The sequence below is a fragment of the Thamnophis sirtalis genome, unplaced genomic scaffold (assembly GCF_051295495.1).
Source record: "Thamnophis sirtalis isolate CommonGarterSnake01/CBP01778 unplaced genomic scaffold, rThaSir2_p1.2 scaffold_2, whole genome shotgun sequence".
NCBI classification, from domain to species: domain Eukaryota; kingdom Metazoa; phylum Chordata; class Lepidosauria; order Squamata; family Natricidae; genus Thamnophis; species Thamnophis sirtalis.
Genome location: NW_028261382.1, coordinates 59,597,533 through 59,624,346, shown reverse-complemented (window position 1 = coordinate 59,624,346; position 26,814 = coordinate 59,597,533). Strand labels below are relative to the sequence as shown.

Genomic DNA, 26,814 nt, shown 5'->3' with positions numbered 1-26,814 from the left:
TACTTTTGGCAATATAATGTAACTGGCATAGGGCTCTGCCCCCCTCATCAGAGCCTTCTCCGGACTCCAGGACTGGCCCATGTTCCTCCCCAACCTCCTCATTGTCCGAATCTGCTGCCAGCTTTGCTGGCGGGCCATAACAAGTACCTTGCCTCCTCCTCCTCCTCCTCCTCCTCCTCCTCCTCCTCCTCCTCCTCCTCCTCCTCCTCCTCCTCCTCCTCCCCTTCTTCCTCTTCCTCTTCTTGTTTTCCTCCTCCTCCTCCTCCTTCCCCTTCTCCTTTCTCTTCTTCTGGCTGAGAGAGAGGGATTCATCCAAGATCATCCAGTTAACATCCTTGCCGAAGGCAGGGTTTTCCAGAGCTTCTGACAACTTTCATTCCCTAGGCCAGTATTTCTCCACCTGGTCAAATTTAAAATTGAGTGGACTTCAACCTCCAGAATCCCTACAACCAACATGCTGGCATAGAGTTCTGGCCCCCTCTCTGCCTCCAACACAGAGCCCTTCTCAGAGCCTTCCCCAGACTCCAGGACTGGCCTATGTTCCTCCCCAACCTCCTCGCTGTCTGACTCCGCTGGCTGCTGGTGGACCACAACAATAGCTACAGTCTGGAGCTTGACTTTTTTTGAGGTGGAAATAAACTGGGTAACATTGAGTGGCGTCTCCCTCTAGATATGCAAAGGAAAGAGGCTGTATGTTCACAATTAGCTTTGAAGTAAAAAGAGCAATATCCTATTGGGGATGGATATTACTTTTTAAATTTTATTTCAAAGCGAATTTTGTTAACATCACACGTGCTACCTTCTACATGCTATGTTTTAGTATACAGGAAGTCCTCAACTGAACGACCACCATTGAGCCCAAAAATGTATGTTGCTAAGTGAGAAATGTGTTAAATGAGTTCTGCCCCCATTTTATGATTTTGCTTGCCACATTGGTTAAGGGAACCCCTGCAGTTGTTTAAATCAGTCACACGGTTGTTATGCATCTCCCGCATGCACCCCGCCTGCTGCGCATGGGTGGCAGAGCCCCCAAAATCAGTTGGCTGGCAGGAGGCATGTGCAAATGCAAGGTGGAGCTAAGCTGGGCGATGGCTTGTGTGCCCGCAGAGAGGGTTCTGCTTGCTACCTGTGGCCTGCATGCCATAGGTTCACCATCACAGCCCTATGCCATTTCTGACAGATGACAGTCCAGTCTCTTCTTGAAAGCCTCCAGTGATGAAGCTCCCACAACTTCTGAAGGCAACTTCTGTTCCATCAGCTGATGGTTCTCACTGTCAGGAAATTCTTCCTTATTTCTAGGTTGAATCTCTCCTTGGTTAGTTTCCATCCATTCTTCCTTGTCTGGTCTTCGGGTCCTTGGGAAAACAGGTTGATCCTCTCCTCTCTGCAACAGCCCCACCAACGAACGTCTGGGGTGCTGCTTTGTGTGACCCATCTATTCATAAAAAAGGACGACCCGGGCATATCTTAGAAAGCATCCAGTCCCCAGTGGTGGCATTTCCCTCCAGGAAGTTTTATACACCCTGATAGGATCTTTATGGGACCCAAGGGCCTTGTTGGAAATAAATAAGGATGCTAGCATTTCCCTTAGCAGAACGCCAACTTCCCCTTTATTTATTTTTAAGTGAAGCATTAAAATAATATTTTTTTCCTGCAGTCACAAAGGACAGGAAGCCTAGTGAGCACCAAAAGGGGAATTTGAACCACCTCATAGTGTTGACACGCTACTCAAAACAAAGCAATCGTTGTAATGGCCCATTAACCCATTAGCAGGCCAGGATCATGTAGTAATTAAAGTGTCACAAGTCCTCAACCACAAAGCACTTGAGAAGGCAGGATGACAATTTCAGACTCTCTTGATTCACTCACACCACGGGTTTTGTATTGTTTTAATATGAAGATAATAAGAATTTAAAAAAAATATGCTTGTAATTACTCCTCAAAGAAGATGCTGTGGCTTGAATGACCTAAACTCTGAACAGGAGTCATGTTACCTGTGTCATAAGACTTACCCTTCCTGCCACTTGTCCCCCTGTGACATTTAAGGGAGCAACTGGATCTTTTTTTGGTTCCACTGTGGACAAGGTGATTATTTTGACCTTGCACCCTGCAAGATTATATATCGGGGTGCAATATAATGATTTTTTAGAAAGCGAGGAGCGCACCCACACACCTATAGCAGTGGTGGGATTCAAATAATTTAACAACTGGTTTTCTGCCCTAATGACCATCTGGGTAGGCGGAGCTCGGTGGTCATGTGACTGGGTGGGTGTGGCCAACTCAACGTCACTCAGGTCGATGGGCACTTCGCCTTAGTTGTTACAATGGTAGTAAGGGTTAACTGGAGAGGCAGTTTCTGTAAGCAGGGCAATAAAGATCAGGCTAGAAACACCACCAGAATGTTTCCTTCCTCCCTGCCTTCCTTACAGGATTAGCCCTGCAAAGTGGAAAAAAACAAAATGAGATTTCTTCCAACAACTGGTTCTCCGAACTGCTTAGGAAGTTAACAACCGGTTCTCCTGAATAGGTGTGGACTGGCTGAATCACACTACTGACCTATAGGCACTGTTTTGATTGTGGTGTAACCCAGGGAACCATCTCTTCCCATAGTCTTGAGTCCTTAGCTGTCACTATGCACAACCTTTGTGTTCCTTTTGAGTATTCGTGTTAAATGGGGTAGGTCTATTTTTTTTTAATTCCTTCCAGTTGACTTGAGCTAGCTTTCTGTTTGGGTTAAATTTATATTTTCCCAACCAAGAAATAAAGAGAGACAAATATAGATCTTTGGGGCGCGGTGGCTCAGCGGCGAAGATGCTGAGCTTGTCAATCAAAAAGGTTGGCAGTTTGGTGGTTCGAATCCCTAGTGCTGTGTAACGGAGTGAGTTCCCGTGACTTGTCCCAGCTTCTGCCAACCTAGCAGTTCAAAAACACGTAAAAAATGCAAGTAGAAAAGTAGGAACCACCGTTGGTGGGAAGGGAGGAGCGTTACGTGCGCCTTCTGAGTTTAGTCTTGCCGGCCACATGACCACGGAGACGTCTTTGGACAGCACTGGCTCTTCGGCTTTGAAACGGAGATCAGCACCGCCCCCTAGAGTCAGGAACCGCCAGCACATATGCGTGAGGGGAACCTTTACCCTTTTAGTATAGATCTATTCCAAACTATTTAGCTGGCAAGGTTAATAGTAGCTATCAAGCTGGTTTCCTGCAGAGCTGTGATGGGGCAGTGGTTAGAGTGCAGTACTGCAAGCTGCTGCTGCTGCCTGCCGGTTGCCTGCAATTTGTCAGTTCGAATCTCACCAGGCTCAAGGTTGACTCAACCTTCCGTTCTTCTGAGGTGGGTAAAACAAGGACCCAGGTAGTTGTTAGGAGCAAAAGGTTGGCTCTGTAAACTGCTTAGGGCTGTGAAAAGACTGTGAAGCGTTATATAAGTCTAAGTGCTATTGCTATTTCTTCCTTCCTTCCTTCCTTCCTTCCTTCCATCCATCCATCCATCCATCCATCCATCCATCCATCCATCCATCCATCCATCCATCCATCCATCCGGCACAGTGGTTAGAATGCAGTATTGCAGGCAAACTTTGCCCACTGCCTGCAGTTCAAATCTCACCAGGCTGAAGGTGGACTCAGCCTTCCATCCTTCCGAGGGGGATAAAATGAGGAGCCAGATTGTTGGGGGCAAAAGGCTGACTCTGTAAACCGCTTAGAGAGGGCTGTAAAAACATTGTGAAGCGGTATATAAGTCTAAGGGCTATGGCTACTTGGTGTGCGGTTCTCATCTGCGGTAAGTTACACACTCCATGTGTTTGCTTGCTTTAGCGCCGATCAATTTTTGCAGCCAAAGTCAATTACAGCTTTCCTTGGTCCTTGCTTTTAACGGGATTCAGAAGAGCCACCTCTTATTTGCCACTGGTGGAGAGTGGGAGAGTGGGAGAGGAAGAAACCTAATCAAAACCTCCTCCCGTAATGCGAACATTTGATGTTTCTCACCGCTCATCCCAAACCACGCAAAGGGGTTTAAATTTGGGCGCCCCAGCTCCAAGCCAAGAGGGATTCTCCTTGCGGATAGTATTCTTGGGTTCGGAAGCTTGAGCAACTTTCTCTTCGTCTTTTGCAGAACTGCGTTGCATCCCTGGGCAATTCACCTGCCGGAGTGGTTCAGTCCAGTGCATCCCTTCCAAGTGGCAGTGCGATGGGTGGCCCACCTGTGAGGATGAAAGCGATGAAGTTGGCTGCCCAAGTAAGTGCCCCCTCCCCAAAGAACACAGAATGAAAAGCGTAGGATCCTAGGGCTGGGAGTGGCCTTGGAGGTCTTCTAGCCCGACCCCTGCACAAGGCAGGAGACTTTATACCAGGGGTCTCAAACCCAAGGCTCGGGGTGGGGGGCAGATCCAGCCTGTGGGGTGCTTAGATCTGCCCTCCGGGTGCTTAGATCCGGCCCATGGATACTGTATGTACAGCTGGGTGGTTATTATTATTATTATTTTAATAAATTGCCTTTGACGGAAGCGGAAAAACCAGAATGTTGAGTGACATTGGCAGAGAGTGGAAGCCTGCAGGACAATGTTTCATACAGTCAGAGCAGCTCAATAAGATTACGTAAGAGATATCTCTTTAAAAAACCAAAAACTTCTTTTTAATCATTGGCTTGCCTTTGCCAACTTAGAATCTTGGCCTCGCCATCAGTTTTGTCTTTGCGCAGCTCGCGAAATCAATTTTGGGGGCATGATTTCCCTCTTGATTTCAATGAAAGGGTTTTTTTCCCCCTTGCTTTTTAACAAAAGCAGAACGGCATGAATGCCACCCTAGCAAGAAATGACTCGTATTGCATGGAATATATACTGTGTTTTTCCTGAAAATAAGACAGGGTCTTATTTCCCCCCCCTGAAATAAGCACTTGGCCTTATTTTCGGGGAGGTCTTATTATTTTTGAGGCACAGGAGGCAGCGAGCGTGGTCACCTCATGGCTGCTGCTGTGTTGCAATATTTTCAGGGAAGGCTTATTTTGGGGGAGGGATTATTTTAGCGCATGCGCTCAAAAGCCCAATTGAGTTTATTATCTGGGGAGGTCTTATTTTCAGGGAAACAGGGTAAGAAGCCAAAAAAATGGGGGGAGAAGGGGTGAAATTCAACAGGTTCTGATAGGTTCTGGAGAGCCAGTAGCGGGAATTTTGAATAGTTCGGAGAACCAGCAAATACCACCTCTGGCTGGCCCCAAAGTGGTGTGGGAAAGGAGATTTTGCAATATCCTTCCCCTGCCATGCCCATCAAGCCACGCCCATAGAACTGGTAGTAAAAAAAAAAGAATTTCACCATGGCGGGGGGTGGGGGACACTGAAGGAATTATTTTAGAGTGGTTGGGAAGGCCATGCAGAATAAAATTTTAATTAATGTATTTTGCAGAACATGTCCAGTTTCCCTTTCAACAGCAGAGGTGCTAGGAACTGTTTTTTTTCCCCCTCTCTGTCCAAAATTTCTGGCATCCTTTATATCCAGGAATCACAAACTTCTTCGCCAATCCTCAACTGAGCTATCTGCTCTACAGAATAAGAGAGTTGGAAGGTACCTTGTAGGTCATCTAGTCCAACCTTCCGCCCAAGTAGGAGACCCTACACCATTTCTGACAGGTGGCAGTCCAGTCTCTTCTTGAAAGCCACCAGTGATGAAGCTCCTACAACTTCCGAAGGAAACTTCTGTTCCATGGGTTGATGGTTCTCACTGTCAGAAAATTTCTCCTTATTTCTAGGTTGAATCTCTCCTTGTTCAGTTTCCATCCATTATTCCTTGTCTGGCCTTCAGTTGCTTTGGAAAATAGCTTGACCCCCTTCCTCTCTGTGGCAGCCCCTCAAATATTGGAAGGCTGCTATCCTGTCTCCCCTGGTCCTTCCCTTCACTAGACTAACCATGCCCAGTTCCTGCAAACGTTCATCCTATGTTTGAGCCTCCAGATCCCTCATCATCTTGCTTGCTCTTCTCTGCACTTCTAGACTCTCAACATCTTTTTCACAGTTTTTTAAAAATCTATACAAACTAAAGGAGGCAATTGCTGATGTTGTGGGGAAATTGTGATATTCCAGAACAATGATTTCGTAGCCTGCAGTCACTTCTCTTGCAGAGGGATTTAGTTGCTCTTCACTGAATCCCTTTCATATCTGATGTGAGATCCAATTTGCTGCATGTTGTCAGCTGAGCGAGGTGTCTTAACACAACCGTTGAGAGTTCCTTCTGACAGTTTCAAACTCCAGCCCTCGTTTTCCTCGCCGCTCCCAGCCCCTCTCTCTTCGTTACATAACTTTTCTTACAGTTGAGCCTCAAAGTCCCTTTACAGTATCTCGAAAACCAAATTAAATCACCGCGTCACAGCTACAATGCCTCTGGGGCCACAAGAAAATTCTTGCCTTTGCCTCCAACTCTCCTGTTCTGACCTCGGCTTCCCCCAAAAGCAGGAAGCAGATTCCTGGCCCCCAACAAAACCCCTTTTATTAAACAAATGTGAATTCCTCTCATTCATGTTCAGCCAAGGCCTGGCAAATAGTTTTTCAAAGGAATATTTATGACCACAGACCTTATCTATCTTGGAAAGCTGCCCTGTCAATATTTTCCAAATGAGGTACTGTTCAAGGAAAGGCTGGGCACAGAGTCTCTGAGATTCACGGACAGATCTTCACACTCCTGAAACAAACCGAATGAACGAATTGTTTCCTGCAAAAGCCCCCTCCCCTTTCGCTCCTTTTTTATTTCCTATAGGAGGGGCCATTCACTGTCCACCTGTTGCGTTATTCCCAAGTTGATCCTGATTTCTCAGCTGTTCTTTTCTTCCGGCAGCTCTGTGCATGCGCACACTGGGAACAGGCTCCAGCTGTTCCTCTGCCTTACTGCTGTCTGACTCTGAAGGCAGCTGATAACTGTCAGATGGCTCTGGCCCCCTCTCTGCCTCTGACGCAGAGCCCTCCTCCGAGCCTCCTCCAGCCTCCAGGACTGGCCCAGGTTCCTCCCCAACCTCCTCACTGTCCGACTCCGTTCCCAGTTCCACTGCAGGCTACGACATCTCCTTCCCGCCCCCCTAAACCAGTGATTTCTAGATCGTCTTTGATCTCCTCCCCTGAAATCAGGAGGCCTCTCACAGATGCTCTCTCCGTGATTGCATGCTTGGCATTGCTGGCAGGATTTATGCAAGAGGCAGCCCTTGAAGCCTCCTGGGTCACACGAAATGAAGCTCAGCTGCTTTGAAGAAATGAATCGCTTGGCCAGTTCGAGCCAAGAACACCCAAGCTTCCCCAGAGCCTCGAGGCTGGGGATGCCTACGCTGGGTGGTGGTGTAGGAGATTCTCAAGCTTTTTCCCAAGCGGTTGGGAGTGATGGGGTTCTCTTTGGTGCATGTGCTTGGCAACGTCACCCACCTGCAGTCCAGGAGCTCTTCTTTCTAACCTCCCGCAAAGAAACGATTCGGCTAAGGAAGAGATTTTTTCTCTCTCTTGCAGCTTCTTGTTTAGAAGAAAAGAGAAGTGGCTGTCAGGAAGAGACATTTTCTTCATTGCCCTTGCTTATTTAAAAGTTGTTGTTGTTGTTTTTGTGCGCTAAGCACATTGGACTAAAATCATACACAACAGATCTCAAACTGCAGCTACAATCTCTACATCCTTTCATTTAAGATTAATATTTTTCAGATCTTCCTGAAAAATTGTCTCATTATTATTATCCCTTCCTTCCTCCCTCCCTGCTTTCTCCCTCCCGTCATCCCTTTTTGCTTCTTCTCCTTTCTCTGTTTTCCTTCCTTCCTTCCTTCCTTCCTTCCTTCCTTCCTCTCTCCCTCTCTCCATACTTTCTCCCTCCCTTCAGTCCTTTTTCTTTTTCTGTTTTCCTTCCTTCCCTCCCCCCTCTCCTTCTCCTTCCTTTCAGCCCTTTTGCTTTTTCTCCTTTCTCTTTTCCTTCCTTCCTTCCTTCCTTCCTTCCTTCCTTCCTTCCTTCCTTCCTTCCTTCTTCTCTCCCTCTCTCCATATTTACTCCCTCCCTTCAGCCCTTTTTCTTTCTGTTTTCCTTCCTTCCCTGCCCCTCCTTTCTCTCTTTCCCTCCCTTCTCCTTCCCTTCAGCCCTTTTTCTTTTTCTTTCTGTTTTCCTTCCTTCCTTCCCTCCCCCTCCTCTCCTTCTCCTTCCCTTCAGCCCTTTTGTTTTTTCTCCTTTCTCTCTTTTCCTTCCTTCCTTCCTTCCTTCCTTCCTTCCTTCCTTCTTCTCTCCCTCTCTCCATATTTACTCCCTCCCTTCAGCCCTTTTTCTTTCTGTTTTCCTTCCTTCCCTCCCCCTCCTTTCTCTCTTTCCCTCCCTTCTCCTTCCCTTCAGCCCTTTTGCTTTTTATCCTTTTTCTCTTTTTCCCCCCTCCTACGTACCTACCTACCTACCTACATAGATACCTACCTACCCACCTATCATTGCTGACCATAACTTTTTAACATGGCCGTTTTTACTAAACCAGAGTTGGTTGAGTTTGCCCAAAACATTAGCTCAACAGAGGACTGCAAACCATATCATCATAACCGCTCAACATGAAATGTGATCCAGGGCTGTGCAAAAAAAGAAAAAAAGAAAAAAAAAAGAAATGTTTGGAATCTGAAATATTTTCATATTGAAAACAGTTTGCCTTTGAGCTTGGGGGTGTTTTCCAACTCTTTGAAGGCCTTCCAGTTTAATTGAGAGAACCTGCACCAACTTGAAGGAATCGTTTCAGCCTCCAAGGAGAATGTCCCAACCTCAAAACATTCTCACTTTGGGATTTATTTATTTTTTTGTCTGTTCCCAGCATGAACCCAGCTATGGGTCTTAAATTTGTTTCCCTCTGGAACCTGTGCTAGTTTGAAGCACGCGTACCTATTAATAAAGAAGAACATTTTGTAACTCAGGGTTGATATGAAGGATCCTCGGTGCTTGTTTTCTTGCAGTTGCTTCATGAGCCAAACTAGGTAATGTCATCAATGTTAGAAAGGAATGGGGTTGAGAAGGAAGAGAGGGAGGAGGAAGAGGATTGTGGTGCTCTCTGAGCTTGGTTGTTTTCTTGCAGACGTTTCATTACCCAACCAGGTAACACTATTAGTGGTAGCGTACAATAGACTGATGATGTTACCTAGTTTGGGTTGTGAAACATCTTCAAGAAAACATCCAAGCTCAGAGAGCACCAAGAGACAACACCCCCCCCCCCCCTCCCAATCTACCTGTGCATGCAATACATATTTGCAGTTCCACATTTTTTGACGCTCTTGTTATCTGGTCCTTTCTTTTGAAGAAGGAGAAGAAGCAACAGCAGAAGCTATCTCAAAACCATGCAAATATTTGGCAGAGCCTCACTGATATCTGCGATGTGATGGCTCAGAGGCTAAACCTCTGAGCTTGTCGATCAGAAAGGTCGGCAGCTCAGCGGTTTGAATCCCCAGTGCCGTGTAACGGAGGGAGCTCCTGTGACTTGTCCCAGCTTCTGCCAACCGAACAATTCGAAAGGACATTAAAAAATGCAAGTAGAAAAACAGGAACCACCTTTGGTGGGAATGTAACAGCGCTCCGTGCACCCTCGGAGTTTAATCATGCCGGCCACATGACAGCGCTGGCTCTTTGGCTCTAAAACAGAGATGAGCAACGCCCCCTAGAGTCGGGAACGACTAGCACATATGTGCAAGGAGAACCTTTACCTTTATCTTTTTACATTGATATAACGGTTGCTCAGATCAAGAAAAGCCTGTAACACAGTTCTAGGCTGCATTAATAGAGGGATAGAATCAAGATCACGTGAAGTGTTAAGGTCACTTTATAATGCCTTGGTAAGGCCACACTCGGAGTAGTGCATCCAGTTTTGGTTGCCATGATATAAAAATACATTGAGATTCTGGCAAGAATGCAGAGAAGAGCAACAAAGAGGAGGCTAAAACATATGTAGAACAGTTGCAGGAATTGGGTCTGCCTAATCTAATGAAAAAAAGGACTAGGGGTGACATGATAGCAGTCTTCCAATATCTCAAGGGCTGCCACAAAGAAGAGGGAGTCAAGCTATTGTCGAAAGCAACAGAAAGCAGTACAAGAAGCAATGGTTGGAAACTAATCAAGGAGAGAAGCAACCTAGAACTAAGGAGGAAATTCCCTGACAGTTAGAACAATTAATCAGTGGAACAACTTGCCTCTAGAAGTTGTGAATGCTCCATCACTGGAGGTTTTTAAGAAGAGATTACACAACAATTTGACTGAAACGGCACAGGGTGTCCTGCATGAGCCGGGTGGTTAGAGTAGAAGACCTCCAAGGTCCCTTCCAACTCTTGTCATTCTGAGAACTTTCACTCCTACTTTGGTCAGCTCCTCCGTGAATTGCTAGTAACACAATTCCCATTTCCTCCTTTCTGCAACTGATCGTGGAAGTGAGAAGAAGTTGTTCTTGTTTTGCAGGGTGCGTGTAAATAAGACAACCCACTGGCAGTTTCCAAACATCCCCTTACTTGACGCTTTCCATTTTTGGTGGGGTGGTGGTGGTAATCCTACAAGTTAGCAGTCTTTCCTTTAACTCTATTCCTCATTCTTTAGAGATGGTTTCATTTTTGATCATTGAGGTTCTCCAAAGTTTCAGTTCTCCATCCTAGTCCAGCAGTTTTAGTTGGCTGCCCCATAGCTAAATTTTACAAGATCATATTTTTTGGGGATGGATGATTATTTAACCTAGGGCTAAACTTCCCATAGAAGGGACGCAGTGGTTAAGATGCTGAGTTTGCTGATCAGCAGGTTGGCAATTCAGTGTTTCAAATCCTTTGCGCCGCGTAATGGAGTGAGCTCCCATTACTTGTCCCAGCTTCTTCCAACCTAGCAGTTCGAAAGTTCCGGGGGTAGCTCATTCCAGAGGGAAGGCGCTGCCACAGAGAAGGCTCTCCCCCTGGGAGTCACTAGCCGACACTGTCTGGCCAACGGCACCCTGAGGAGGCCAACTCTGTGGGATTGCACTGGACGATGGGAGGCTACCGGTGGCAGTAGGTGGTCTCGCAGGTACCCTGGGCCTAAGCCATGGAGCGCTTTAAAGCTCATAATTAGTACCTTGAATCACACCCGGAAGACAACCGGCAACCAGTGCAGGCCGCCTAAAAGGGGTGTAACATGGGAGTACCTGGGTGCCCCCATGACAACCCGTGCAGCCGCATTCTGGACCAGTTGAAGCTTCCGGGTGCTCTTCAAGGGCAGCCCCATGTAGAGAGCGTTACAGTAGTCCAGGCGAGAAAGGACGAGGGCATGAGTGACTTGCACAGAGCATCCCGATCCAGGAAGGGACGCAACTGACGCACCAGGTGAACCTGGTAAAGTATAAAAGTATGTAAAACGCAAGTAGAAAATTAGGAACCACCTTTGGTGGGAAGGTCACAGTGTTTCGTGCGCCTTTGGCGTTGAGTCATGGTGGTCACATGACCACGGAGATATCTTCGGACAGCGCTGGCTCTTCAGCTTTGAAACGGAGATTAGCACCGCCCCCTAGAGTCGGGAGCAACTAGCACCTATGTGCGAGGGAAACCTTTACCTTTAAACTTCCTACAAACATCATTGTATCTCCCAGCTATCTCACTTAGATACCTGCCTCAGTATGGTTTTCTATCCATAGGATGTTGATACCTACCTGGTACAGGTAGGCCTCGGCTTACGACCACAATAGAGGGCAACATTTCTGTTGTCAACTGAGGCAGTTCTTAAAGTGAGTTTTGCCCCATTTTACGCCCTTTCTCACCACAGTCGTTCAGTGAATCCCTGCAGGTGTGAAGTTAGTAACACAGTTGTTACGTGGACCCGGTTGCCTCTTTGACTTTGTTTATCAGAAAGCTGCAAAAGGGGGTAGCATGACAAACACCCCCCCCCGCCCCCCCCGGGACATTGCAACTATCATAAATATGAATTGGTGGCTGTTACCTGAATTTTGAGCAGGGAACCGCTGGGATACTGCAAAGGTCGTGTGAAAGCGGTCATAGATCCCTTCCCCCCCACTGCTGTTGTAATTTGAACGGTCACTAAACAAACTGTCGTAAGTTGAGGGCCGCCCGTACAATTTCCCCAAGCCGAGAAATGGGCGCAATAATTAACGTGACATCCAACATTGCCAAAGTCGTGTCTCGAAGCCTCTTAGGAATCCCTCAATAATACATAGATTTCTATCGGCTGATTTCTCTCTCTTTTATTTGGGTCAATCCACCTCCGCGGTCTTTGAAGTGCGCTCGCCCACTGGTTTTGAGCCAAAGATTTTGCTGACACCAGCAAGAGTGGTTAAAAAAGAAAAATCATCATTTTAACATCCAGTGAACGGTTTGCATGGATTCTCTTTTATCTCCGTTATTAGGCGCGACTTGTGAAAGCCAAGGTATGATAAGAATCCCGGATCAGGAGAAACAACGCGGGCGAAATAATTTCACTTTTTTTTTTAAATCAAAGAAAGAAGGATGTTAAGCAAATCTTACAATGGTCAAAAAGGATCAGCTGAATTGATCTAACCCTCTCTGGGCACGCACGCCCTCATCAGCTGCTCTTCTGATTTCCGGCACTCACATGCTGGCCAGCTGATTTTTGTGGACGCCGGAAAATGGCCCGAAAACCGGTCAAATAATAGGCTGGTTTTCAGGGTGTTTTCTAGGCCAGTTTTCGGAGTGCCCAAAAATAGTTGGAAATCGGCCTGAAAAACAGCCTATTTTTCAGCCAGCTGCTATTTTGGTTTCCGGCACACACATGTGCACTGGCCAGCTGGTCTTCGTGGGCATGGGCATGTGAGAACGACAGCTGGCTGGTGTGAAAATGGCCTAAAAAACAGGCATGCTGGAAACACGAAGACTGGCTAGCTGGCACAAGCATGAGCACCAGCCAGCTGGTCTTCAGGTTTTCCGCGCTCGGGCGCACACATGCATACACGGGTGTTCTGGTTTGGGCACTCGGTGCCGAAAAGGTTCGCCCTCAGTGATCTAATCTTTGCATTATTCTGTCCACTTCCCAAGTCCCTTTTGCGCCTTTTCATGACTCAAACACAAATCATAGGCCTATTTGAACGTTTTCATAATAAATAAATCTAAACTTGTTTTCTGGAGAAAAACTAAATTTAACTGTGGTTAAACATAGGGGGGAAAATACACCACCTGCTCATCCTTGCTTACCTGAAGCTTCCTGTGCTTACCTTTCTCCTAGACTATACGGGGGACCAACGCATTTATCACGGGAAGGAAAATGTGGATTCCAGGCACGGTCGCGGAAGAGGAGGGGACACAACACGCTTCCACACCATCAACATGGCGCAGCCAGTTCGATTTAGTAGTAAGTTGCAGACTTGGAAACAAGAACCAAATTTAGAGGGCATGGAGAAGAGCCTTGAAGGACAGGGAGAAAGAGCTTGTCACCAAGGCAACGGTCAAAGAAGAGGGTCTTGAGCCTAGGCCAAGAAAGTAATATGAGAAATCGTTGCAGACAAGCCCCCTCCCTAGTTTCTTAGATAAAGGAAAGGAGAAGGAATATTCAGACTGGGAAGATCTTATTACTTACAGCCACTCCAATAGACCTTAGTTCTTCTTAGTTTTGATTTCTTGATTGGAAGTCCAAACCTTCTCAAAAGAACCGTGGAGGCGCAGTGGTTAGGATGCAGTATTGCAGGCTAATTCTGCTGACTGCCGGCTGCCAGCAGTTCGATCCTGACCGGCTCGAGGTTGACTCAGCTTCCCATCCTTCAGAGGTGGGTAAAATGAGGACCCAGATTGTTGGGGGTCAAGAGGTTGACTCTGTAAACCCCTAAGAGAGGGCCGTGAAGCATTATGAAGCGGTATGTAAGTTTAAGTGCTATTGCTATTATCAGTGTGGATTTTTGGTCTAGGGCAGGATTGTCCATGTTCTTATGGTCAGCTGATGGAGCTGACAGCAGATTCGGGATTGATGAGATTGGGGAGGAACCTGGGCCAGTCCTGGAGTCTGGGGAAGGCTCTGATGAGGGCTCTGCGTCAGAGGCAGAGAGGGGGCCAGGGCCATATGCCAGTTATCAGCTGTCTTCAGAGTCAGACATCAGTGAGGCAGGAGAACAGCTGGAGCCTGTTCCCAGTGTGCGCATGTGCAGAACGAAGGAAACAGCTAAGGGACAAGGGTTGACTTGGGAGTAAGGCCACAGGTGAACATTGAATGACCCTTCCCAGAGGGAATAAAAGAGGAGCGAAAGGGGAGTGGAGTTTGCAGGAGACAATTAGTTCGCCAAGGAAAGTTGATGCAAGACATAAACCTTTGACTTAATGACCAATTTGCTTAATGACCAGGTTGCTGGTCGCAGTTATGGTTGCTAAACAATAAATACTCACATCCATACTGTGTTTCCCCCAAAACAAAACAGGGTCTTATTTTCCAATGACCCCGAAATAAGGACTTGGCCTTATTTTCAGGGAGTTTATTATTTTTGAGGTGCAGGAGGCAGCAAGCATGGTCACCTCCTGGCTGCTGCTGCGTTGCAATATTTTCGGGGGAGGGCTTATTTCAGCGCATGCGCTCAAAAGCCCGACTGGGCTTATTATCAGGGGAGGTCTTATTTTTCAGGGAAACAGGGTACTTGCCTGCCAGTATGTGAATCCTGCCTCTAGATGGGAAGAATTTGCTTCTGACTTTGGGATTAAAAGAAGCTGTGGAGGCTGCACTAAAGATACTTTGGGGATCTGGTTGCAAATATGGCCTGGAGCTGATCCCGGGTCAAGATTGAGAACATCACTTATTTCGTACTTAACATTAAACGAAAACCTCCAAAGGAAGCGATTCCAATTAACTTCCCTTTGTGAGATAACAGCACAGCGAAACGTTCTTGCTCTTCGGTCTTTTAAGGCTGCAAATAAATCCAACCCTCCCCCCCCCCTTTTTTTTTTTTGAGAGTATAAAGCTAATGCAGCTTGGCCTTTCACCAAAAGCTATCGCAAACTGTTTTCTTCCTTGCGCCTAAAATAAAGCCGAAAATGTCTTCAAACGAGAACATCCGCCTCAATCTGATTACAGAATAAATATATGTAGAAGGAAAGGATTATAGAATCGGGGATGCAGAAGCTGCTCTAGATTCTGAGTAGAGACTCCAATGGTTTTTATTTTTTTAAAAAAAGAAATCCATTTGGATGGGAGGGTTGTTGCTTAAAAAGAACCCTGGCATTATTTTTTATTTTAACCAAAGAGACACATGGAAAGATAGTTTCTCCCGAATCAAACCATTGATCCATCCATCCAGTTCGATACTGGACTCTGCCGAGTGTCAGCAGCTCTTTTGGATGGCTCTACATTGTGATCCAGCGGGGGCCTTGCCTGCCATTAAACCATCAATGCAGGGTGGCTCTGTGGCTAAGACACTGAGCTTGTCAATCAGAAAAGTAGGCAGTTTGAATCCTTAGTGCCGCGTAACAGAGTGAGCTTGTCCCAGCTTCTGCCAACCTAGCAGTTCGAAAGCACATAAAAAAATCTAAGTAGAAAAATAGGAACCACCTTTGGTGGGAAGGGAACAGCATTCCATACGCCTTATGAGTTTAGTCTTGCCGGCCACATGACCATGGAGATGTCTTCGGACAGCGCTGGCTCTTTGGCTTTGAAACGGAGATGAGCGCCGCCCCCTAGAGTTGGGAACGGCTAGCACATATGTGCAAGGGGAACTTTTACCTTTGCCTTTTTAAACCAGCAATATGGGGTGCACGAGAAATGAAAGGTTGATTTTGATTTGCCAGACAAGATTAGGAGTTGCTAGAAGACAGGCAGCCTTGTCCGTGATTATTCTGAATAGAGTCTGCATTTCAAATCTAGAGCTTTTCCTTTCCGGTATGGTCATTTTTTGAATATGGAGAGTTTTAGAATAATGTTCTTTTTGCATTGCATACAAGAAAAGCTTTTTTTCCCCTCTAAATCTCTTCTTTGCTAGATTTGAAGTAAGGCTAATGTTTTTCAAGTTTGGCCGCTTTAAGATGGGTGGACTTCAATTTTAGGATGGGTGGACTTCAATTCCCAGAATTCCTTAGCCAGCCAATTCTGGGAGTTGAAGTCCACCCATCCTATAGTTGCCAAACTTGAGAAACACTGGCCTGATCTCTTTAGGAATGACTAAAAACATGCTTTTTTATTTTTTAATAATATTTATTGAATTTTCTAAAATTTAAAAGACAAAACACAAATTTATACTTATAACAGTGTTTCCATCTCGGTATCCATATCTTTCATATCAATCCTATTTACAAAAAATTTATCTTTCACTGTCCTAAGTTATATCCTTATTTAAATATACTCTCTATAATTATATTTTTTACCGTTTGTACCTTAGGTTTTACGTTAACAAGCCAGGAATGCCATCTGTTCCAGATTTGATAGTATTCGATTTCTTTCCTCTCCTTCATTTCCATAGACAGTCTATCCATTTTTGCACATTGTTAAATTTTCTTTCTTATAATTGGGTCTGTGGGAGTATCTGTAAAAACATGCTTTTTGTGTATGTGTGTTGAGGTCCTAACTGGGTGGGGAATTGTTTTCCCTTCTCTCTTACATGCTTCCTAGGGAAATGCCCATCAGGGTGGCACCACTACGAGGGCACTGCCAGTTGCTACAGGGTGTACCTAAGCGGAGAGAACTACTGGGATGCTGTACAAACCTGCCAGAAGGTGAATGCTTCCTTGGCCACCTTTACCACCGACCAGGAGCTGAAGTTCATTTTGCAACAAGAGTGGGACTCTGAGGAGAAGACCTTTGGCCGGAAAGATCAACGCCGGTGAGTGCACACGGAACATCAGCGTTTCATTTTGGGTGGGGTGGAAACACCACTTCTTCTTTTGGACTTGGGATAGGTGTGTTTCATTCCTTGGAGAAGAACAGAGTTCTATTGGAGACATTGATTTTCGCTTCCGGAGCTGCTCCTGTCATCTCCGGCATCCTATTTGTCCACATCAAACGGTCATCTACCACCTTACGCTGCTATATGGTGACGCAGACTGCTGTGGACTGTTGAGAGGGGGAATGAAGGCGGGAATGCTTGGGGAAACCGAAAGTAAATGCTGTATCTCCTTGAGATGCTGCCTCAAGGTCACCCAGCTGGAAGAAGAAGGGGACCGCCTAATAAACTGCGCTTGGACTGATTGTTATGAAACTTGCCTGAACCTGATTGGTTACATTGGGGTGGGCAATGAGAGGTAGTTTAGGGAGGGAAAAGTAGAACTTGGGAATTTTGGCGGGCGATTCTCAGTTCTGGCTTTGTAATACCGTAGAACATTTGTTCTCCACAGTGGGGGAAGTAGCATCCAGACTGGGTTGACTTCATCCGCTCTTTGATTGGACTGAGCCTGACAAGACCTTTAAGGCACACCCCTGTTGCCAGGCAATCCCAGTTTTGACTCAGTCTATCAATTTGGGCAGCTGTGTTATCCTAGTGTCCCAGTGGAATTTGTGAAATGTTGGATTTAATTGTCAAATTTCAGATTTAATTCAGGCTGAGTGAGTACCTACAGTATCACCAGATATCCCAGGCTGGGATGGTGTTAATTCGACATTTGATCTCTAACAGCACCTTTCTCTGGGTATCGTTAATTTTGATACCAAATAGTAGTGATAGCATTGGTATTATTAATTACAGTAATCATACTCACATCATTATAACATTTATAAATTTTACAATTAAAAGTTTTTAACATTGGTATTTCCGCCACCTTACATATAGTCCGTCATCATTTAATTATTCAATATTTGGTATCAAAACTAACAATACGCAGATGACACACTGTCCATGTATTCAATACTTATGTATATTTAAAAATAACAATAAAAAATTATAAAAATAATACCTTTCTCAAAAATTGATTGTTTCCATTTAGAGGCTTAAGTTGTGGCAAGTTTGACACAAACCTTGAAGAGGTTTAATTTTGCCCATCTCACCCTTACGTTTTTAGGATTGAGCGGAGGGTCAAAGATTTATTTACGCCCTCAGTTATACCAGATGGGAGTTTGGATATAACCCTTGTGCAAATTTTGAACTTGTTTCTTGTGGTTTTTTTCTTTTGTTGAATTTTTGCATTACCATATTTTTCGGAGTATAAGACGCACCGAGGTTTTGAAGTGGCAAATAAAAAAAAAGGTTTTGCACTATGCAAACCCCCCCCAAATGGCCCGTTTTTTGTGAAAACGGGCCTGTTTAGGGCATGAATATCCCTTAGGCTTGTAGAGTGCTCAGGGGAAGGGGGGGAAATGAGCAAAAAACAGGCCGTTTTTCATGAAAACCGGCCCATTTTGTGTAAAAAAAAAAAGGGCACGAATAGCCTTTAGGAAGCTTATAGAGTGCTCCTGGGGGCGGGGCAAAATTGAGCAAAAAATAGCTCGTTTTTTTGCTCATTTCTGATCTCCCCAGCCCCCAGGAGCTCCCTGAAAGCCTCCTAAAGGCTATGCATGGCCATTTTGGTGAAGGGAGACAAAAAAATGCTGTATTTAGTGTATAAGACGCACCCAGGTTTTCAGCCTCTTTTTTGAGGAAAAAATGTGCGTCTTATACACTAAATACACGGTAACTTTCTCTAATGCAGTCTTATTCCCTTTGAAAGCTTATAACATGTCTTTTTTTTCCCCTCCTAAATTTTCAATGTAAGGTTTTGGGTTGGATATCAGTTCATCATCACCAACCGCAACAATTCTCTTGAAGGCCATTGGGAAGTCGCTTATAAAGGCAAGTCTCGAAATCTGAATCTTTGGGCTTCTTAAACTAAAATTGGAACCTTCTTCATGCAGTTTGAATGCACTTTATGTCTCCTTGATATATTGAACAATTTCCTGATACATAAAATATTAAATACCTTCATACGAACTTCCAGAGGGACTGGAAGGCACACCCAGAATTTCCAGGAGAAAAACCTGAAGCTATAAACCTTACGGCAGTGATGGCTAACCTTTTTGTAAAGGTGTGCCAAAATTGTGCGTGTGCGCCTACACCAGTGGTGGGTTGCAGGTGGTACGCCCCGGTATGGGCGTACCAGAGCCTGCCCGGAGCACCGAATACTGTTCTGGTACGGTGCTCCGGAGGGCCCACCCGCTCACTCGAGTTCCTTACCGTCTTTTAAGTCTTTGGTGCTTCCGCGCACAGTGGAGCAGCTGAGCGTTGCGGAGGCTCACGGAGGCGCTAAGGCGCATGCCATGTGGATGCCGCCGGGCTCGGGATCTGGAACTTGTCACTGGCCAACACCCATAATTCAATGTGCCCTGGCCACCTGCGCATGCACACACAACCCCCACCCTGTGCATGTGCAAGTGACACCCCCCCTCTCCCCCATACATGGAGGGGGAATTTTCACTCTCCTAGGCTCTGGAGGCTTTCCTGAAGCCTGGTGGGGATGAAAAAACGGGCCCAACGAGCCAATCAGAAGTTCGGAAACGATCCGTTTCCGGCTTCCGGAGGGCTTCCAGGGGGCTGGGGAAGGAATTTTACCAGATTAAAGCCCAAATCAGCATACCTATTAAATATATCCTGTGCAAAGTTAGGGAGAGAGCCACCCTGGCTCTCTTCCTGTATACCAGAGATTCTGTTGTGGCCCGTCAGAGGCCAGCAGAGCCGGCAGCAGATTCGGACAGGGAGGAGAATTGGGGAGGAACCTGGGCCAGTCCTGGAGTCTGGGGAAGGCTCTGATGAGGGCTCTGTGTCAGAGGCAGAGAGGGGGCCAGGGCTGCCTGACAGTTATCAGCTGCCTTTTGAGTCAGACATCAGTGAGGCAAACAAACAGCTGGAGCCTGTTCCAGTGTGCGCATGCGCAGAGTTGCCAGACGAAGGGAACATCTAAAGAACAGGGGGCGACTTGGGAGTAAGGCCACAGGTGGACAAACAATGGCCCCTCCCAGAGGAAATAAAAGAGGCGCGAATGGGGAGTGGAGTTTGCAGGAGACCATTAGTTCGCTTCATTGGTTCCTGACTCTCCGAGACTCCTTGCCAAGTTCTGCAGAGATCGGCCTGGCAGCTCTCCAAGCCAGGTAAGGTCTGTGACTATAAATCCTCCCTCGAAAGACTTTGCTGGATGTGAATGAGCAGAATTCACAGTCAGTTAATAAAATAGTTTTTGTCGTGACAAGGAGTTTGCTTCAGGCTCTCGTGAAGCCTCGATCAGAACAGATTCCAGGCTGAGTTGCTTCTTTGCTCCTTACAAAAGCCCCACACCTCTTCCTGTGATTCTAGCCCACAGTGAGGAAAGCGAGAAGTCGAATCAAAGCAGCCTGGATCAGTCTGTTTTTGCTTTTGTTAAAAGAGTTTTTTCCTACTGTGTGGGTTGAAGGAACCGCACAGCGTGACCCATCCTCTCTTCCTCCCGTTTTGTCGTTTCAGGATCGTCGGAGATATTCCTGCCCCCGAATCCTACCTTTAGTACATCGCTCTCCGAAAACGAAAACATCCTCTGCGCCCAATTCCAGTGCTCCCACTTCCCAATTCTCCGGCACCACGGTTTTCACAGCTGGTATGCCGAGAACTGCTACGAAAAATCATCCTTTCTTTGTAAGAGAAGTAAGTTAGTCTCCCCCTCCCCCTGACCACCTCTATTGTTAAACCCGCTGGATCAAACTCATCTGAAGAGAATTAGCAAAATAAAGATGGCTCTTCCCCCCCCCCCTCCATTCCTGTTCCAGGCCAGACCTGCGTGGATATCAAAGACAACATTGTCGACGAAGGCTACAATTTCACACCGAAAGGGGATGACCCCTGCTTAAGTTGCACATGTCACAACGGCGAGCCGGAGATGTGCGTGGCGGCCTTGTGTGAGCGGCCGCAGGGCTGTCAGCATTACCTAAAGGATCCCAAGGAATGCTGCAAATTCACCTGTTCAGATCCTGGTAAGTCTGGCTTCTCTCAAATCCAATCTTAGCGTAAGATAAAGGTAAAGGTTCCCCTCCACATATGTGCTAGTCGTTCCCGACTCTAGGGGGCGGTGCTCGTCTCCATTTCAAAGCCAAAGAGCCAGCGCTGTCTGATCCACGGTCAGGTGGCTGGCATGACTCAAGGCCGAAGGCGCATGGAACGATTCCCTTCCACCAAAGGTGGTCCCTATTTTTCTACTTGCATTTTTTACGTGATTTCGAACTGCTAGGTTTTCAGAAGCTGGAAGCTCACTCCGTTACATAGCGGTAGGGATTCGAACTGCCAACCTTTCTGATCGACAAGCTCACGTCTTAGCCACAGAACCACCACGTCCCCTATAGCAGTGTTTTTCAACCTTTTTTGTGCAAAGGCACACTTTTTTCATGAAAAAAATCACGAGGCACACCACCATTAGAAAATGTTAAAAAATAATAACTCTGTGCCTATATTGACTATATATAAAGTAATTTTCCCACGGCACACCTTACACTATGTCACGGCACACTAGTGTGCTGCGGCACAGTGGTTGAAAAACACTGCCCTATAGAGCAGTGTAGGAGGGATAAAATCAAAGTGTTAGTGATTTATAAAAACTAAAATAAAGAAAACATGGAGTTAAAAAAAACCATAAAACTAATGCGGAGGGAGCCAGCCTTGTCTGGAGATGCTTCCGTGGTCACGTGGCTGGCGGGATAAATAAATATACATAAAAAGTGAGTTGGTTTGATCTAATGATGAAGGCACTAGCTAGGAACTGGGAGTTCTAGTCCTGCCTTAGCCATGAAAGCTGTTTGGGTGACTTTGGGGCCAATGATCAAGAGAAGGTGAGCTCTACTCCAATCTTAGACATGAAAACTGGATGGGTCACTTTGGGCCGATCACCAGGAGACTGGGAATTCTAGTCCAGCCTTAGGCTTCAAAAAACCAGGTGGGTGACTTTGAGCTAGTCCCACTCTCTCAGTCCAACTCATCTCACCTGTTGTGGGGAAAATAGGAGGAAGGTGGGGTGGATATATTCACCATCTTGAGTTATTTATAAAATGAATAAAGGCGGGACACAAAGGAATAACACGGCTAACTAAAACAACCATAATACAAAACTACCATATTTTTCGGAGTATAAGACGCATCTTTTTACCTCCCTAAAAGAGGGTGGAAATGTTGTGGTGTCTTATACACTAAATACAGCCATTTTTGGCCTCCCGAAGCCCTGCTCCCAGATCCCATGTTTGCAAAAAATGGGCAAAAAAGCCTCAGTTTTTGTGAAAAACGGAGGCATTTTCCCCTTCCTCCACTCCCAGAAGCACTCTGCAGGCTTCAGCATGGCTGGGGAGAGGGGGAAATGCCCCTGTTTTTGCGAAACATGGGTGAAAAATGGGCTGTTCGCCCAATTTTTGCAAAAAATAGGCGAAAAACGTCTCCGTTTTTGTGAAAAACGGAGGCGTTTTTCCCTTCCTCTACCCCCAGAAGCACTTTGCAGGTTTCAGCAGGGCTGGGGGACAGCAAAAATGCCTGTTTTTGCGAAAAACGGCCTCTTTTCTGCCTGGTTTGTTTTGCAAAAATGGGGGGGGGGGGCGTTGCCTTCCTCCACCCCTGCTGAAGCCTGCAGAGTAGTCCTGGGAGTGGAGGAAGTGCTCCTGGGGGACCGGAGAGGACAAAAACTTTTTTCCCTATCTTACCTCTTCGAAGTCTTGGTGCGTTTCCTACACTGCTGGGTCTTATAGTCTGAAAAATACGGTAATTCTCTTGGTATTCCAACCCAATCAGTTCTATTAGTATTGTAAACACCTTCATAAAAACAAACCTTCCCTCTCCAATTGGGTGAAATCCAAGATGTTTTAGTCCTCCATCACAGTCCCCCCCCTCCCGCGTTCTCTTTCCCTCTTGCAGACGGCTACAGTTTGTTCGATTCCATGGCCAGCGGCATGCGACTCATCGTCAGCTGCGTCTCTTCTTTCCTCATTTTGTCCCTCCTGCTCTTCATGGTCCACCGGCTGCGGCAGAGACGCCGGGAGCGCATCGAATCTCTGATCGGAGCCAACCGTAAGTGTGCGGGTTCACCTTTTCTGAAGGAAACTTTGGGCGACTAAAAGATTTCGGACTTCCCACGGCTGGTTTTTTTTCAAAAGTTGGAGACGAGCTGCGACAGCCAGAAACTGTTCTGACCTAGGCTTCACCAAATCACGGAGCAGACTCCTTGTCCCAACAAAACCCCTTTTTAATTAAGTGAATGTGAATTCCTCTCATTCACATCCAGCAAAGTCCTGGCAAACAGTTTTTTCAAGGGTGAATTTTACAACCACAGACCTTATCAGGCTTGGAGAGTTGCCAGGCCGATATTTTCCAAACGCTGTAGCAACAATTTCTTGGCAAGAAGTCAGGAACAGATCTTCACCCTAATGAATTGAACTCATTGTCTCCTGCAAACTCCACTCCCCTTTTGCTCCTCTTTATTCCCTATGGGAGGGGCCATTCATCCCCCTGGGCCTTACTCCCAAGTCGACCCTTGTTCCTTAGCTGTTTCCTTCGTCTGGCAACTCTGTGCATGTGAACACTGGGAAGAGCTCCAGCTGTTGGTCTGCCTCACTGTTGTCTGACTCCTCGTCCCAATAAAACCTCTTTTGTTAGGTGAAAGAGGATTCCTGTCCAGCAAAGTCCCGGCAAACAGTCGGGAAGCATGAGATTTCACAACTACAGGCTTGGAGAGCTGCCAGGCTGATATCTTCCAAACGCCACGCTGTAGCAGCAATTCCTTGGCAAAAAATCAGGAACAGAGCTTCACCCGAATGAATTGAACTCATTGTCTCCTGCAAACTCCATTCCCCTTTCGCTCCTCTTTTATTCCCTATGGGAGGGGCCATTCACCTGTGCCTTTACTCCTGAGTCGGCCCTTGTTCCTCAGCTGTTCACTTCTCCTGGCAGCTCCATGCATGCGCACACTGGGAACAGGCTCCAGCTGTTCTTCTGCCCCACTGATCTCCGACTTCAAAGGCAGCTGATAACTGTCGGACGGCCCTGGCCCCCTCTCTGCCTCCAACACAGAGCCCTCATCAGAGGCTTCCCCAGACTCCAGGACTGGCCCAGATTCCTCCCCAACCTCCTCACTGCCCGAATCTGCTGCCAGATCTGCTGGTGTGCCACAACAGAAACTCTCTTTCCAGCAAATGTTGCAGGAAAGCATTTTTTCATAGGTAAAATGAAAAAAAAAAAGCCTATTGTACCTTAGATCAGTGTTTCTCAACCTTGGCAACTTGAAGATGGCTGGACTTAAACTCCCAGAATTCCCCAGCCAGCATTCGCTGGCTGGGGAATTCTGGGACTTGAAGTCCAGACATCTTCAAGTTGCCAAGGTTGAGAAACACTGCCTTAGATAATGTATTTATTAACTTTGTTGAGTACAAAATAAACAATAAAAAACCTGGCTATAATTAACAATGCCAAAAAACAAAGTCAACTGGGAAGCCAGATTCACTTAACAATCGTGTTACTAACTGAGCAATGGGGGCAAGAAAGGTGGCAAAACAGGGTCAAAATTCCCTTAACACCTCTCTCACTTACGTTTTGGGACGTAAGTCAAGGACTACCTGTATTTAGGTCTTGTTATCCGGCTTCTGTCCCAGCTCTTCTGTTTCTTAATCCTGTGCAGTTTTCTGGTGACGTTAGGGATCTAAGGATTAAAATCCTAACTAAGAAAAGGAAGAATTTTAGCCATGTTTTAAAGCTAAAGAGCGAAAGCTTCACAGTTCCACTCTGAACTGGATGCTTTGCTGAATCAACGAAACCAATGGTAAAATATTCTGAAGCCTGCTACTGGTTCGCTGTGCGCGCGCTAAACACACATTGCACGCATGCACCAAATGCACACTTTGCGCGCAGGCGCACAGAAGTCTTTTCTGAGTCTGCAAAGGTAAGTACAACAGCGAGGGCAGGGGAGCAGCTTTGCCGCGCGATTTAGATTCGCTAGAAAGCAGCATTTCCTGCTTTCTAGCGAATATAAATCGTGCCGCACAGCTGATCGACGGAACTTTAAAAAAACACTTTTAAAAGCATTTTTAACCGGGAGTAAAAAAAAATGCTAAAAAAAGTAAACAAAAAAGTTCTAACAATCAGCTATACAATGATCAGCTGTGCCGTGTGATTTCTAGCAAATATAAGTTGCACGGCATAGCTGATAGTTGCACAGCTGATCGTTGGAACTACCGGTAGCATTTTTAAAATTACGGGTGAACCAGCCCAAACCGTTAGCATTTCACCCCTGAACAAAACAATGAAATTGTAACGATGAAATTGCAACTCTTTTTACAGTGCATCATTTTAACCTGGGCCGACGGATGCCTGGTTTCGATTACGGTCCAGACGGCTTTGGAACGGGACTCACGCCCCTGCACCTTTCCGATGACGGAGAAGGTGGAGCCTTTCACTTCCACGACCCTCCTCCGCCCTACACAGCCTACAAATATCCAGACATCCAACATCCAGATGACCCTCCGCCCCCTTATGAAGCTTCCATCAACCCGGACAACATTCTTTGTTCTCCACCAGGTATCGTTACCTAGGTTTCACAAAATCACGAAGCAGACTCCTTGTCCTGACAAAAATCCCTTCGCTCCTCTTTATTCCTTATGGGAGGGGCCATTCACCGTCCACCTGTGCCTTTACTCCTGAGTCGACCCCTGTTCCTTAACTGTAAAAGCACTATGAAGCAGTATATATTTCGGAGTATAAGACGCACCTTTTTCCCCTCAAAAAAGAGGGTGGCAATCTGGGTGGCAAAGAGGGTGGCAATCTGGGTGTGTCTTATACACCCAGATACATCATTTTTTGCCTCTCGAAACCCTGCCCCCTTTGCACAAATGGCCATGCATAGCCTTTAGGAGGCTTCCAGAGTGCTCCTGGGGTCTGAGGGGGACAAAATTGAGCAAAAAACCAGCCAATTTTGAGCAAAAATGAGCAAAAAATTGGCTGTTTTTTGCTCAATTTTGTCCCCCTCAGCCCCCAGGAGCACTCTAGAAGCTTCCTAAAAGCTATGCTTGCCCTATATATATATACCCGAATGTTGAATGAATGTTGTGTTTTATTGCTATTTTTATTTGTACCCACATATTATTTTACGTTCTGTCTTGCACTCCCTTCCCATGAGTTGTAAGCCGCCCTGAGTCCCCTCAGGGAAAAGGGCGGCCTATAAGTGACAATAAATACAAATAAATACAAATACAAATACATATACATATACATATACATATACATATACATATACATATACATATATATATATACACACACACACACACATACCCGTTTTGGCGAAAAACAGGCTGTTTTTGGGAGATCTGCAGAGTGCAAAAACTTTTTTTTTAAAAATTGCCTCTTCAAAACCTTGGTGCGTCTTATATTCCGGTACGTCTTATGCTCTGAAAAATATGGTAAATCGGAGTGCGATTGCTAGTACTGTTTGGGACTTGATGTTGTCCTTGTTTTTCCTTCCTAGACGGGCTCCATTCTCAGACGGGTCCTGCCGCTCAGCTGTCCTTAGGGAACGCCGACACGACTCCACCACTCCCGGACGACTCTCTTCCTCCTTCCGTCGGCCCATCCCCGATGGACCTTGAAAACTCTGCCGACAGCAGCACCCTCCTTGTCCTACCAGACACTCCTTTAAGTGAAAGCACGCTCTCGGAAAGCCTGGCTGGCAACCAACACAGCCACTGTTCTCTAAACACCATTGTATAAATAAAAGAAAAAAGGAAACTCAATCAAAACGAGAGATTTCCCCTCCCATTAAACTGCCAGCCAGCAATCAATGTCAGGCAAGCTGCTTGTCCGGCCCGATGCACGAGGAGGAAATGCTGGATTCACGGACTGAAGTTCGGAAATAAAAAACCTCCCGTGTCTGGCTTTTTCAGATTCTCCTTTTGAGTTTAAAACTTGGCCTTAGGCGGTCCTCTTCCATTCTTACCTTACCCTCTTCAGAAGAA

General features: G+C 46.2%; 1 protein-coding gene across 2 annotated transcripts in view; it reads left to right on the top strand.

Moving 5' to 3' along the window:
* DGCR2 (DiGeorge syndrome critical region gene 2) overlaps nucleotides 1-26,730 on the top strand; it is a 50,837-nt gene extending 24,107 nt beyond the window's left edge. Inside the window, exons 2-10 of one of the 2 annotated variants that reach the window (XM_087705695.1) lie at nucleotides 4,115-4,237; nucleotides 13,168-13,293; nucleotides 16,522-16,732; nucleotides 18,594-18,670; nucleotides 20,312-20,488; nucleotides 20,611-20,814; nucleotides 22,730-22,882; nucleotides 25,145-25,381; nucleotides 26,328-26,730. In XM_087705695.1, the coding sequence (XP_087561821.1) occupies nucleotides 4,115-4,237; nucleotides 13,168-13,293; nucleotides 16,522-16,732; nucleotides 18,594-18,670; nucleotides 20,312-20,488; nucleotides 20,611-20,814; nucleotides 22,730-22,882; nucleotides 25,145-25,381; nucleotides 26,328-26,569 (1,550 nt within the window). In that variant the 3' untranslated portion in view covers nucleotides 26,570-26,730. Of the gene's footprint in view, nucleotides 1-4,114; nucleotides 4,238-13,167; nucleotides 13,296-16,514; nucleotides 16,733-18,593; nucleotides 18,671-20,311; nucleotides 20,489-20,610; nucleotides 20,815-22,729; nucleotides 22,883-25,144; nucleotides 25,382-26,327 lie in introns of both variants that reach the window. The other variant, XM_087705694.1, reaches the window with a different exon arrangement.
* The last annotated feature ends 84 nt before the right edge of the window (nucleotides 26,731-26,814 follow it).